We start from the raw sequence: 13,814 nt of genomic DNA on the forward strand, positions 1-13,814 counted from the left end.
CGTCTCAACTGTCCTCAACTCTTCATTCCCTGAACAGTTTCACTCAATGAGAATTGCAAACTAGAACCTCTTTAATTATTCCATTAGCAATATGGGCTTTCACTGCCAAAACCTAGCTGTGATTTCCAGAAAAGAATAGTTGATTTGAAGCTAAAATCAGTTTGCTAAGCAGTGGTTTCAGGTGGAAGTGAAGACTTTTAATAGTCAATGAAGAACCAACGCCCTACAAGCAAGCTCTTCAGAAGGAATGAAAATGTAGACAAGGGCTAAAGTTTCAGTGGTCAAAAAAAAAAAAAGTAGTTTTCTGTTGCCTGAGGTATACCCCTCCCAGCAGTGCTGTTTCTGCCTCAGTTTTTTAGTGCTTACAGCTTTCACTAGGATGTTTGCTGTTCTTTTTTAAAGAACCAGTAGTGTGGGATTTTTTCTATTCACACCCTGGCTGCTGTGGTGCTGACACACAAACCAGGGAGAGATTTTAATTTTCCAAGCGAAAGAAGGAAATCTTCAGTGCCTGCATTTCCCTTACACCCTTCAACAGCACAGGAGCAGGGGTGACAGCCCTCAGATCAATGCTCCTGTGCACAAGAGAGTTCAGACAGCTTCCTCTCTTCCTCAATACTTTCCTGTTGCTTCAAGCTCTATTACAGTTGGGGCTTGCTCCAGGTAAACCAAGTTCCCAAGACCCAGGGGCAGTCAGAGATGTTTTATTTCCTCAGCCTCCCCTGTCAATAGGAATAGGAAGCTTTCTGCATCAGAAATTGCTGCTTAGCCAGAGCTCAGAGGAGGCATGGACCATGTTAGGACACTGTTTATGGAAAGCCCTTTTGCTACCTTTTCTACTGTTCAGCAGTTTGCCAGCCCTTTGTACCTGCAGACAGGATATTTTTCTACTTTCAGCTTGTCACAGCTTCATTTTTTAATCTGTAACTCTTCAGTTCACTCAAAATCCCAGTGGCTTCTCAAATAAAAGTGCCAATTATGACTGGCTCAACACTTTCCACTTTGTCTTGGTGAGACTGTGTGGGACAAGCCCCTTGGGTGCCAGTGTCTGCTGCTAAGGGGTGGGCTGGGATGGGGAGCCACCTCCACACAGGCCCTTCCTGTGGGTCCCCCACCCAAATGAAGGCTCTCCAGGTCAGGCCTGGACACCATTAATGCTGTGTTTTCCATCCTGGCAGCGACAGCTGCACTTCCTGGCAGCTGCTGAAATGCCAGACTGAAAACCTTTGCCCAAGAAATTGCCAAGACCCCAGCCTCTGCAGCACCAATACTCTGCCACCCACCCCTGGTAACTCATCCAGTGAAATAAAATCTGGCAGCTTTTGACAGTCTCTCCCTGTGAGTGGCTGCCACCAACTGAAGCACTGCTTCCCACTTACCATCTAAGGTATATTCTCACTAGTAAACTGACTCACTTTCTTCACTGATTAGCAGACTGCCATCTAAAACTGTAAACCCTACCTTAGGCTTGTCAGTGCTCAATTACAAATAAACTCTTAACAGGGCCCATCTCCTTCCCCTGCAGTCTGTCTCCAGTGACAGGACAGTGCCCATTACCACAGCAAACATCCAGTTTGATACTTCTTGGTAATAAGCAGAGTAATATTCCCCTCCCTGTCCTGATGACAGGTCAGGATATGTGGGAAGACTCCAACTCCTTTCACATACTTCACTCACGCTTCTGCAGTGCTGCTCTTGGTAAACAGATACTCTCAGTGCTGCCCTCTGAGCCTCTTTCCTCTCAGCTCAAAATGAAAGCTTTTATCCCTCCCTACAATGTTCTTACCAAAGTGACACACATCTGCCAAGATCAGCTTTTCAAGTAGGAATGGGCAAAACCTCTAGAGGACTGAAGCTTGCTTACAAGGTACTGACACCGGCTAAAGTCCCAGCCAAGTCCATGTGCTGCACCACACTCCTTCTGTCCTTCCAAAAAAAGAATGGATCACAGGATGTTAGGGGTTGGAAGGGACCTCTGGAGATTTGAGTCCAACCCCCTATGCCAGACTAGAACCACATAATCTAGTGCAGGTCTGGAATGCATCCAGACAGGTCTTGAAAGTCTCCAGAGAAGGAGACTCCACAACCTCTCTGGGGAGCCTGGTCTAGTGCTCTGTGACCATTACAGTAAAGAAGTTCTTCCTCGTGTTGAGGTGGAACTTCCTAGGCTGTAGTTTACATCCACTGCCCCTTGTCCTACCACAGGGTGCAAGTGAGAAGAGGCTGTCCCTTCCTTCTTGACACCCAGCCCTCAGATATTTATAAACATTTATTAGATCCCCTCTATGTCTTTTCCTCTCCAGACTAAAAAGCCTCAAGTCTCTTAGCCTCTCCCCATAAAGCAGTGCTCCAGTCCCTTAATCATCCTTGCAGCCCTCCATTAGACTCTCTCAAGTAGATCCCTGTCCCTCTTGAACTGGGGAGCTCAGAACTGGATGCAATTATTCTAGGTGGGGCCTCACTAGGCCAGAGTAGAGGAGGAGAATCTCCCTCCCTCTGCTGGACACACTCTTAATGTACCCCAGGTTCCCATTGGCCTTCTTGGCCACAAGGGCACATTGCTGTCCTATGGATAACTTGTCCACCAGGACTCCACAGGGCTGCTCTCTATCAGATTGCCTCTTCCTGTTGCAATTTATTATTCCTTCTCAGGTGCAGGACTCTGCACTTACCTTTCCTGAACCTCATTAGGCTGCCAGCTGTAGCAAAATGAGAGCTGATAAACCCTTTCTCAAATCCAAAGCAGTTCCCAACAGCAGCTTTTTTCCCCAGGTGTTTTATGAAGTTTTTGTTGGTTTTGGTTTTTTTTCACCTCACAATTTTAATGCAACACTTGACAAAAAGCCAGTGAAAGGCTGCTGCCTTCTGCTGAGCCAAGCACCCAGCCCTGCAGAAACATGCCAGATGGATGAAGATCAGCCTTTTAATGTCACCTGCTGCCAAAAAACATCAATTACTGCCCAGTTACCAGAGCATCAGGACCCTACTGGGGACATCCTAGTAGCATCTTAGTCAAGAGACATGATGTATGTATCAAAAGTGCTCACTAGCAGAACGGTAACAAAGTTGAATCTTCTTTAGAGCAAGAACAGGAAAAAGGAATCTCCTTTCCCTTAGCATTAGAAATCATACTTCTTCCTCCTTCACCCACTTACTATTTTCTATGAAAGGATCTCAGCAAAAGAGATGAAGAAAAGCGCTGAAGGAAAAACAAAACAAAACAAACCAACCCACACACAAAAAAAAACCAAAAAAAAGACACACCCCCAACCCATCACATTATGATGGTCCCAGAGCATTCTCCCAGGGAGAGAAAAAAAATACCCCTTCAGGTCTGCCCTAAGCTGGGCAGTGACTCAGACCACCAAGCACCTGGATCTGCCGCCTTCTCAGGTCCTGTCTGTGCAGTCCATGAGTCTCCTTAAGACACAGCTACCTCAGTTCTGAGTCTGACACAAGCACTCCTGAGCACACCTGGACACCACTGTAGTCACTTGAGGATCTTTCAGCATCTCTAGTTTTGGGACATAAAGGGTGACTAAAGATGTAAACTCTGAAGTTCTAACATTGCCCAGGTACCTGATTTCAATAGTTCTCACTGCTTTAGGCTGTGTTGCTGCAATGTCACTGAGGTTCCTTCCCTCCAGCAGCAACACAGAATCACAGAATCACCACGGTTGGAAGAGACCTCAAAGATCATCAAGTCCAACCTGTCACCACAGACCTCATGACTAAACCATGGCACCAAGTGCCACGTCCAATCCCCTCTTGAACACCTCCAGGGATGGTGACTCCACCACCTCCCTGGGCAGCACATTCCAATGGCAAACAACTCTCTCAGTGAAGAACTTTCTCCTCACCTCGAGCCTAAACTTCCCCTGGCGCACCTTGAGACTGTGTCCTCTTGTTCTGGTGCTGGTTGCTTGAGAGAAGAGACCAACTCCCTCCTGGCTACAACCACCCTTCAGGTAGTTGTAGACAGCAATAAGGTCTCCCCTGAGCCAGTAGCCCAGAACAAACTCACACCTACCAGTTGGAATCCTCTGTTTATTTCTAGCTTCCAAGAACAAGACAGGAATTACCACATGTGGCTTTTTGTTTCACACAAAACAGGAAAACCACTGCCAGGTGTTAGTTGTAGGTCATGTAGCGGGGGGTGGCACTGAACTTTGCATAGGACTTGATGACTTTGTTCACTGCCTCCAGGAAGTCTTTCTCGGTTGCGATTTTCCGCCGTGCCCGGATGGCGAACATGCCTGCCTCCGTGCAGACACTGCGGATCTCGGCACCTGTGCAAGGGAGGGGAAGCCACATCAATACTGACCACCAGTGGAGGTGAAGCAGCCACAAGACTGTTAAAGACAATAAACCAAGTTCATCTTACCTGTGCTATTAGGGCACAGCCGGGCCAGCAGCTCAAATCTGATGTCTCTCTCAACACTCATCGAGCGAGCGTGGATCTTGAATATGTGAGTTCGGCCCTGGAAAAGGAGGGGAGGACACAAGTGTTGGTGCTGGGAAAGAGATGCTGACTCTCAAGGTGCAGCTGCCCACAGGCAGATGAAAAATACGTCTTTTATTTGATGCCCAACTATATCTTCTTGTGTCAGGACTAGCATGTCTAGATGTCCCTGACACTAAGAGAGTACCTTTTAAAAGAGCCTTAATGGTAGAAGTGCCTCAAGAAATCTCTCTCAAAGAGCCAAACAGACACATTTCAACTCAAGAAGTAAATCACAGATCTGGTTGAGGGACTCTTTACCTGTTGAGTCAGGAAAATATTGTGCATGCAGCTGTTTACCAAGGCTCCTTGGAATCTGTGTAGTGCCAGAAAACCTTTTGGTGCATCTTTAACCCCTCCACTTCTATGTGGTTTCATGAATGCTGTTCACGTGAATCCCCACAGTCTGCCCCAGACAACAATGCTGGTATCAGAATGCACTGCCAAAGGAAGCTTTCTCACCTCAAGGTCAGGCAAGCTGAACTCTATCTTCCTATCCAACCTGCCTGGCCTCATCAGAGCTGGGTCCAGAGTATCCGGTCTGTTTGTGGCCATCAGCACTTTGATGTTACCTCGTGGGTCAAACCCATCCAGCTGGTTGATAAGCTCCAGCATAGTACGCTGCACTTCATTGTCACCCCCAGCCCCATCATCAAAGCGAGCACCTGGCCAGGAGACACAAAGAAAGGGACTTTCAGGGCATGGAGGACATGTCACAGTGCCTACATATAAGACACCTGGAAAAAAAAATGTGAATTCCACAAATATTTGTGGCAAGCTTAATGGATTCTGAGGGGGCTGTTTGAAAATTACCTGTTTCAAAGAAAGGGTTACGTGGGGTTAGCTGTCAGTCAGAGCATCCTTAGGATGAAAGAGCCTTTCTCCCTGCCTAACCACTGGCCAAACTGCTGGAGCTGAGAAACATAGTATGGCTGGTGGTCTGCCCTGCCTTGTCTGCATAAAAACTGCTGTACTTCCAAAAGACTTAAGTAATCTATCTTTAATACATATTTTACTGCCTTTGGGGGGAAAAAAAATGTCAGAAATAAACGATTCAGGGCGCAATAAAGCTTTAGTTTGTAGTGTGTGAGCTGAAGCAGGGGTAAACTCACAGTTTCTGCAAAGACAATGCAGAGACTCTTCAGTAAAGTTTAAGTGATTTGGGTGTTCCAAAGGTGAAACAAATTACTTCAGCAGGGCTGAACATGTCCAAGCTATCTAAACCACTTCTTGACAGCCACCCATGCACAAGACATGCTGGCAGTAGTTTTGCTTAAACAGGTATTTACAAGCACATTTCTTGACATGAAGCAACACAAAGAACTACAGCATGAATAGAAAAGCTGGAAGATTTCATGTGAGACTAGAGCTGTAGATACTATAAAATACCTCCAATGGCATCAATCTCATCAAAGAATATGAGACAAGCTTTCTTAGTTCTGGCCATCTCGAAGAGTTCACGAACCATTCGAGCTCCCTGAAAGCGGTAAAAAAAACACAATGATCGAGATTTTACTAAAGATTCACAGCTCTGAAGGAAAACTACCAAAATTAAACTTCTCATGCTTCCAAGCACTTTCATGTTTCCAACAATAAAACCCTGATTTGCAATATAGGGTCTGGAGAACAGGTCTGGTGAGGAGCAGCTGAGGGAACTGGGATTGTTTAGTCTGGAGAAGAGGAGGCTGGGGGGAGACCTCACTACTCTCTACAACTACCTGGAAGTAGTGTTTGTCTTTTCTCCCCACTATCAAGAGACTGAACAAGAGGAAATGGCCTCAAGTTGTATCAGGGGAGGTTTAAGCTGGAGACTAGGAAATATTCTTTGCTGCAAGAGTGATCAGGCGCTGGAACAGGCTGCCCAGGGGGGTGGTAGAGTCACTATCCCTGGAGATGTTAAAAATGTGGACGTGGCACCTGGGGACATGGTTTAATGGCCGTGGTGGTTTGGTTTATGGTTGGACTGGATATCTTAGAAGGCTCTTCCAACCTAAACAGTTCTATGATTCTGTATAACACAACATTAAGAAACCTTAAAGCCACTTATAACCAAGGAAGAAATGACTACTCTCAAATTTAGAACTACAGATCAAGTTAGTCACCCCAGGGCCTAGTGAAAAATAAGTGGCAGAGTTAGAAAAGGAATCCTAATTCTAGAGTCCTCCCAGACTACAGATTAAACTCTGCCCTGCAAAATCCCTTTTGTCAGTTACCACACACTTCAGGCCTGATCTGCAGTGATTTGTCCAGCGGTTCCTCCCCACTCCTACCTCCAAAAGACACAAGTACACTCACCCATCATACCCACTATGGTGTCTGGTCCCCACAACTAGGGATCTGCACACTCCACCAGGTATTTACTCTCACCTCTCCCACGTACTTCTGCACCAGCTCAGATCCAATGACTCTGATGAAGCAGGCATCAGTCCTGTTGGCAACAGCACGGGCACAAAGTGTTTTGCCTGTCCCAGGTGGCCCAAACAGAAGCACTCCTTTGGGAGGCTCAATGCCAAGGTTAACAAACCTCTCAGGCTGTAATGGTAGGAAGCAGAAGGTCAGATGCACAGTAAAGATGATGTGCATCACACAGTATATATAAATTAAGACAATCATCAAGGAAGAGCAATACAGAGCAGACTAGGCTAGATTTCACTTGCCAAACCACTTGTCCTCCCACTTCGGTGTCCACACCCAGCTAAATGATCTTCTCTTGCCTTTTCCAATGCTAACAGATGACCAGAATACTTGCAAAATAAAGTTTCAATCTGGAGGTTACTTACATGAAGCAGAGGGGTTTCAACCACCTCCCTCAGCTTTTCAATCTGCTCTTTACAGCCACCAACATCACTGTAAGTGACATCTGGTTTTTCTTCTACCTGCACAACAAGTTGAGTGAGAGTTAACAGCCTGATACTGCATATCACTCTTCAACAGGGCAGAACAAAATCTAGCCAAAGCAAAAATTAGAAGGCAAACCAGTATCATATTAAGCAAAGGCAGTTCTCACTTGCATCATGGTGACTGTGGGATCAATCTTTGGAGGCAAGGGGATATGGATTTGATACTTGTTTCTGTCCACCCTGGTGAGAAAGCATAAAAGACTATTATTCTAACACTGTTTAATTAAACTCATGTAGAAACAACTATAAATTAGAAGATGAATTCTTAAACCTCTTTTCTGTAGCATCAGGACAGCCCTGCCCTTAAAGCTAATAGTCAGATGGGCTGGAAACTGGAACTCCTTTTGCAAAGAAGTTTAAGGTTTCCAAAAATATTAAGTCTGAAGTATTTTGAAAGCTAAGCTTCAAAATACCACACAGAGCAAACTGGGAAAATATTGATTGTAAAAGCAGCAGGCTTCACCTCTGGGGTGAACATGCCCTGGAGCTGCCCTGGGTGCAACAGTGCAGACAATGGAAGCAGGCTATGAATGCCCTTGGAAGCTGGGCCCAAACTGACAGGTTTTGGTTCATGACACAGAGTTCTCATCAAAATGGCAAGATTCTGGCACAGCATGCAGGGGAGTTACTGTCTCCAAACAAAGACATTACTGTTGCCATTCCAACTACTGCAAAAGGATGTAATGATAGATGCTGACCTGTCCAACTAATGGAATAGATAAGAAAGCTTCAGAAAAACTCAGAAGAACAAAGATTCTGCCTACCCAACTCTCATGCCTTCTTCTATGTCAGTAGGTGCCACTTGGTCACTGAGATCCACGACAAATTTGGCAAACTGCTTGACGTTGATGATGTACTTGGGATCCTCGGAGTCTGCATTGATTATCTTTGTACACCTAACACAGAGCACACAATTAACACCAGCAGGCAAGCCAAGCAGCTTGCTGTTTGTGTGAGCATCAAGAGGACAGTCCTGTTTTCCAGTCACACTGAAGTATCTCTTGTACTCTGATTCCATTGCTACAGCATCAGCTAACAGTTACAGAAATAGGTACAGGCATGAAGGAGGTCAAGCATGGCACACGGTGAAAGCACTTTCAATATGCACAACAAAAGCTGTCAATCACATCTGGAACCCAGCCCCACTGCAGAAAGAAGAGTGCACCTACCTGGCAACCTGTAACGGCTGCTCACTCTGCAGAGTTTGCTTATCTGCAGCCAGATCCCAGAGGGCAGGAGGAGCCAGGCCAGTGTCAGATTCCTTGATTCCTGCATACAACACAGTTCAGCAACCCTTCCCACACCAAGAACCTTAGACATAAGCTTTGTGAGAGATCTCCCAAACCCATGCACAGATGTCTCCGATGAAATTCCTGAAACATAAGCTTCTTAAAGAAATGAGGCCTACGTGACTGTGCCAGACAAACATGCAAATCCCAACTGGCCCACCCTCTAACACATTTTTGCAGAGTTGGGATAACTACAACCCAGATTGACAGATATCTCCCAAATGTTCACAAAGGAATGAAACTGCAAGTGTTTTGCTGAGGAAAAGCTTTAGTGCAAGTTAGCAGAAGCTCAGGAATTCACACAGATGGAAAACCTTACAAAACTTCCAAAATGTGGATATAAAAGGTGCCATCCTCATGGTGTGTTTGAAAGAACCAAGGAGTTCACTGGAAAAGAGAAACTGCAGTCTCCCAGAATAGTGAGGGCCACTAGAGGATTAGTAGCAGGGCAGCAAAAATGCATCAGTGAAACAAGAAAAAGTAGGGAATCAATTAATTTTTAGTGTAAATGCCATTGCTGACCATCTGCTTTCAAATGCTGCCTGCTCTGAGGCGTCTTTGTTCATTATACAAAGAATGCTGCCACTCCTTAGTGTTGGGTTTAGCAGTCTATGGAAGTTCACTCACTATTCAAATGCAGCATCATGCAAATCACAGCAAATTATCCAGTTGCAGAAAGGAGCATTTGTTTCATGCCATCATAATAGAGAAAAATGACAAGTTTTGATAAAAATGTGTTAAACTATACAATTACATAATCACATGGACAGATTATCCCTGTCCAATCAAAAAGACCATCACCCACAGAACAAAAATCCCAGGTGGCCAAGCAAAGAAGCATATTCTTTTGAGAAAAATAACAACAATAAAGCAATGCAGGAGTTGTTTGCAATTGGCTTTCTCACACACTTGCTTTGGTACATGAGGGTTCTCTACTGAAAGCTGCCTTAAGAAAGAAAGGTACCAGTAAGCTCGTTGATCTTCTTAAGCAGCTGCTGAATATCATCTTCTACTTGCTTGATCTGCCTGGAGTACGTGCTCTGGCCCTGGAGAAGGAGTATCATGTAGATTTCAGAATTTGGAGATTTCACAATTTTACATTTAGGAGAGAATGGCAATAGCTGCTGAGCACCAAGGTGTTCCCCAGACTCTCCTGGTGGAACAGCCAGCTATTGATGGCAGCCAAGAGACACTACTCAGGTCCAGTAACAATACTGCTGTTTGCTAAACTAGAGTGCAGCTGCACAAATGACCAATTGTGTAAGGCACATCTTTTCACATTTCTAAACTTTAAGGATTTGTTTTTCTGGGAGTCAATCATCCTTGATTTTAACACTATTGTTCCAAAATGAAAAAAACAAAACAAAACCAAAGCTTAGTAACAATTAGAGAGACAGAATTCTGTAGCTACTATCTGAAAATCATCTGTCTGAGCGCTTCCACCATTCTACTGAACTATTCTATCACCCACAAAAGACAGCATAAAGATCATGGGGCAAATCACAGAATGGGAGGGGTTGGAAGGGATCTCTGGACATCAACCAGTCTAACCCTCCTGCTAAAGCAGATTCACCTAGAGCAGGCTGCCCAGGACAGCATCCAGGTAGGTTTTGCGTATCTCCAGAGAAGGAGATTCCACAATCTCAACCAGAAATTAGATTCTTACTTGTGATAAAATGCTCTGCTGCCTTTCCCTGCCTAATGAAGGCAGACTGGAGCTGGATTTCCTTCAAGTATCATAGTATCAGTCAGGTTTGGAAGGGACCACAAGGATCATCTAGTTCCAACCCCCCTGCCATGGGCAGGGACTCCCCACACTAGATCAGGCTGGCCAGAGCCTCATCCAGCCTGGTCCTAAAAACCTGCAGGGATGGGGCCTCAACCACCTCCCTGGACAACCCACTCCAGGGCTTCACCACTCTCATGGTGAAGAACTTCTTCCTCACGTCCAGCCTGAATCTCCCCACCTCTAACTTCATTCCATTCCCCCTAGTCCTATCACTACCTGATATCCTGATCCCTTTCATAGCAAACTGGCAACAAAAAGGTGCCACAGTGGGCACAAGCTGTACTCCAGAGCATCATAAAGGAGTCTCAGGATCAACAAAAATTCAGACTTCTGACAAACATTCAAATCTGGATGTGCTCTAGGCACTCTGGTTCCACTTTTCAAGAGCTTTCACAGGCCCACTGTCCTTTGAGTGAAGAGAGAAGATGTGCATTTTAAGCCTTAATGCTCATGGAAAATGCCTCCCCAGACTACATTCTTTTTGACAAGGTCTGTCATTAATAGGTTTATTAAATGATGGCTAAAACAAGTAATTTTGGCGGGAGAAGAGGCCTTATTGCTCTTTATAAAGCAAGGAAATTGGTTAGTGAAAAAGCCCTAGCAAAGCCCTAGCTGTCAGACCACTATGACAATCAGCTACAAACACACACAAAATTAAGAGGGAGAAAAATAGGTAAGTAAATAAATAAAACCTTCTTTACTTTCAAGTCAACAAACCTGATGGATTATTTTTAGGGTCATGAGTTGGGTTTTGGAGCTTTCTCACTGGAAGATGGAAAGGGATGAAATATTTTGTGAAAGGAGAAAAGCATTAGGAGAAGCAGATTTACCAACTGCTCACTAATTCCACATCACTCCACTCCTGCATTCAGTTCCTACCAGGACCTGCCTTTTCCCTTTAACACCCTCATGTATGTGTGCTACTTACATAGGTTTTCAGCAGGGCAATATCTCCTTCATCCAAAGCTGAAACAAGACAGGAGAGACTTAGTTTCCAATTGAAAAACCAAAACTAGCAGTACCAATTCTGCTGCTTCTGAAAGATGAAAACATCTATTTCAAAGGGATTCTTTTGAGTTTCAACTACAGTAATGTGGGACAAAAATGTATCAGATACCTAAGATGCTCGCTTCAGGCCATAGATCTGTACCACTCAGCTCAGAGCATGCAAGCTACTTAAACCCTGCCTCACAGAGCAGCTTAACAACCTGTGATTGTACAGAGAAGGAAATGAAGATATCAAAACTTTGTCTTTTTAACTTTGTTTCTTAATATTTAAGAAAGTATCAATCAAAAAAAACCCTGCCAATATTTTCCACAAGTGATGTCTCTTTTCCAGAATGGCCAGTGTGAGCAAGGAACAGCAATCAAACCCAAGTTATCTCAGTAACAAAAAGCTACCATGAACTACTAAAGCAGCCTGGAATTGGTAATTAATAGAATGCTGAGTTTTAATATTGTAAACCAGAGAACATCAGAGTGGTCATACTAGAAGAGAGAAAGTCTGGCCCAAAATACCTTCTCCAATGAGAAGGTCTATGAACACAATCACAGCCTTATAAAGTTTTCCTTACATTAATGTTTTTATCAGTTTTGTGAATCATTGCAAACTTCCAGCAACCGTTTGCACAATACTCCGAAAGGCAACCTCTCATTTAAGTCAGCATTGTGCTTCCTTTGACTTAAACTTGACATTTGAAAACTGTACTTAAGCCTCAGAATTCCCCCATTGGAACAAGCAGCATCAGCCGTGAAATGCATCAGCTTTTGCAGGGTCCTGCAGGACTGCTCCAGAGAACTCTCTCAGTTAACTAAAACAAATCTGTCACCCCCTATTTATTTTCTTATCACTTTCCAGAGCTTCAACATTCCCTTCCCCCTCCCCCAAAAGCTACCTCTTCACCCAACCAAATGTAAAGTTCACCTTAAGCATCCCTGGCCCTGTTTTCCCTCTTTCCAAATTCTACTGCATCTCTTTATGGTAGAGTCCAAAACATGCCCACCATTGAAGATCCAGGTATTATACATCTGGGTATCATACATCTGGGTATTATACAGTATTTTGAGAGGATTTTCTTTTTGTTGATCCTTGCTTTTTTCCCCTATTTGTACCACCCCACTGTTTTTTTTCATGTTTACTAAATACTATGTTGTTATAATTTAAATGTCTTTGAATGAGAACAGTTCAACGTGCTGATTGCATATAGTATTGATTTTGTCTCCAGATGGATGGTTTAATCTATACTAACATGAAATTAAAAGGCAAGAGAAGTTCAAACATGAGAAACAACCAGCAATTGCCACACCGTGCCGATACCACCAGAAAACTTTGCCACCTCACTCGCTCCTGCTTCCACTGAATTAGTAATGACCGGGGCAACAGAGGAATTGGCAGCCAGCCACTGGCCTCCACCAACAAACAGAAAGGAGGTATCGTGGTTTAGTAAGCTGGTCTTTTAACTAATCATTAACCGCAAAAGGCCTTTTGTCTTACGAAGAGCAAATTTGGCTTTTTAGGAGCCTTTTCTAAGAGAACCATAGTGAGCCTTGGATCCACCGTACCCTGTGGATCGCGGCTGCAGACGGCAGCTGCTCCCCTACTGTGCCAGAAGGGCGAAGGTACTCCCCATAATCGCCCTGCTATACAGCCCCCGATAAATCGATCCTTCACTGGGCTGCCTAAACATTTGCCCAGAACAAGATGCGACTTCGTGGACCTGCTTTTTCCCTAGCTTTCCCACAGAATCTTAAACAAACAAAAAAACCACCACAGACTGATGTTTAGGTTTGACACCACTGCCTCCGGGAGATCACCAAGCCGCCAGGGCCGAGCTCTGGGCCAGGGGAACCGCGCACAAAACGCACCAGAGGGATTACAATGGCTTTTTTTTTCCCCACCGAAACGGCCCTGCCCCGGCGCCCCGCACCCGGCCGCAGCCGGAATGATGGCGCTGCCAGCTCCACCGCCCATGGCCGCGACAACGGCTAGTGGGCCATAGGCAGGCGACAGGACAGGCCAAAACCAGGCCGGGCCGGGCCCCCGCCCACATCGCCTCTCACCACGGATGGGTTTATCTTCCTTCTCCTCCTCCTTGGTCTTCCTCTGGTCAGCGCCCAGGTAGTCCGGCATCTTGGCAGCCTCTAGCCCGTGGCCCACTCTGCCCCGGATGCGTTACGCAGCACCGCCGGGGCTTCCGGCCGAGCCGAGTCAGGCCGCGCCGGAGGGGGACACCAAAGGAGGGTGCACCGACCCGTGTACGCCGCCAGCACCAGGACAGCTGCGTTTTGTTCCCCCCGGCTCTGCTGCCTCCGCCATAGAGTTCCGCCTGCCATAG

General features: G+C 45.4%; 1 protein-coding gene across 1 annotated transcript; it reads right to left on the minus strand.

The window, feature by feature from the left end:
- Positions 1 to 4,030: 4,030 nt before the first annotated feature.
- PSMC2 (proteasome 26S subunit, ATPase 2) lies at positions 4,031 to 13,673 on the minus strand. Its single transcript, XM_009902258.2, has 12 exons — positions 13,540 to 13,673; positions 11,408 to 11,445; positions 9,655 to 9,736; positions 8,571 to 8,670; positions 8,166 to 8,297; positions 7,509 to 7,581; positions 7,282 to 7,377; positions 6,869 to 7,033; positions 5,891 to 5,978; positions 4,964 to 5,166; positions 4,385 to 4,481; positions 4,031 to 4,289 (listed from the first exon to the last, which is right to left on the minus strand). The coding sequence occupies exons 1-12, from the start codon at positions 13,607 to 13,609 to the stop codon at positions 4,132 to 4,134; spliced, it is 1,302 nt and encodes a 433-aa protein (XP_009900560.1). The 5' UTR covers positions 13,610 to 13,673; the 3' UTR covers positions 4,031 to 4,131.
- Between the last annotated feature and the right edge of the window lie 141 nt (positions 13,674 to 13,814).

Source organism: Dryobates pubescens, chromosome Z (assembly GCF_014839835.1).
Source record: "Dryobates pubescens isolate bDryPub1 chromosome Z, bDryPub1.pri, whole genome shotgun sequence".
Taxonomy (NCBI): Eukaryota; Metazoa; Chordata; class Aves; order Piciformes; family Picidae; genus Dryobates; species Dryobates pubescens.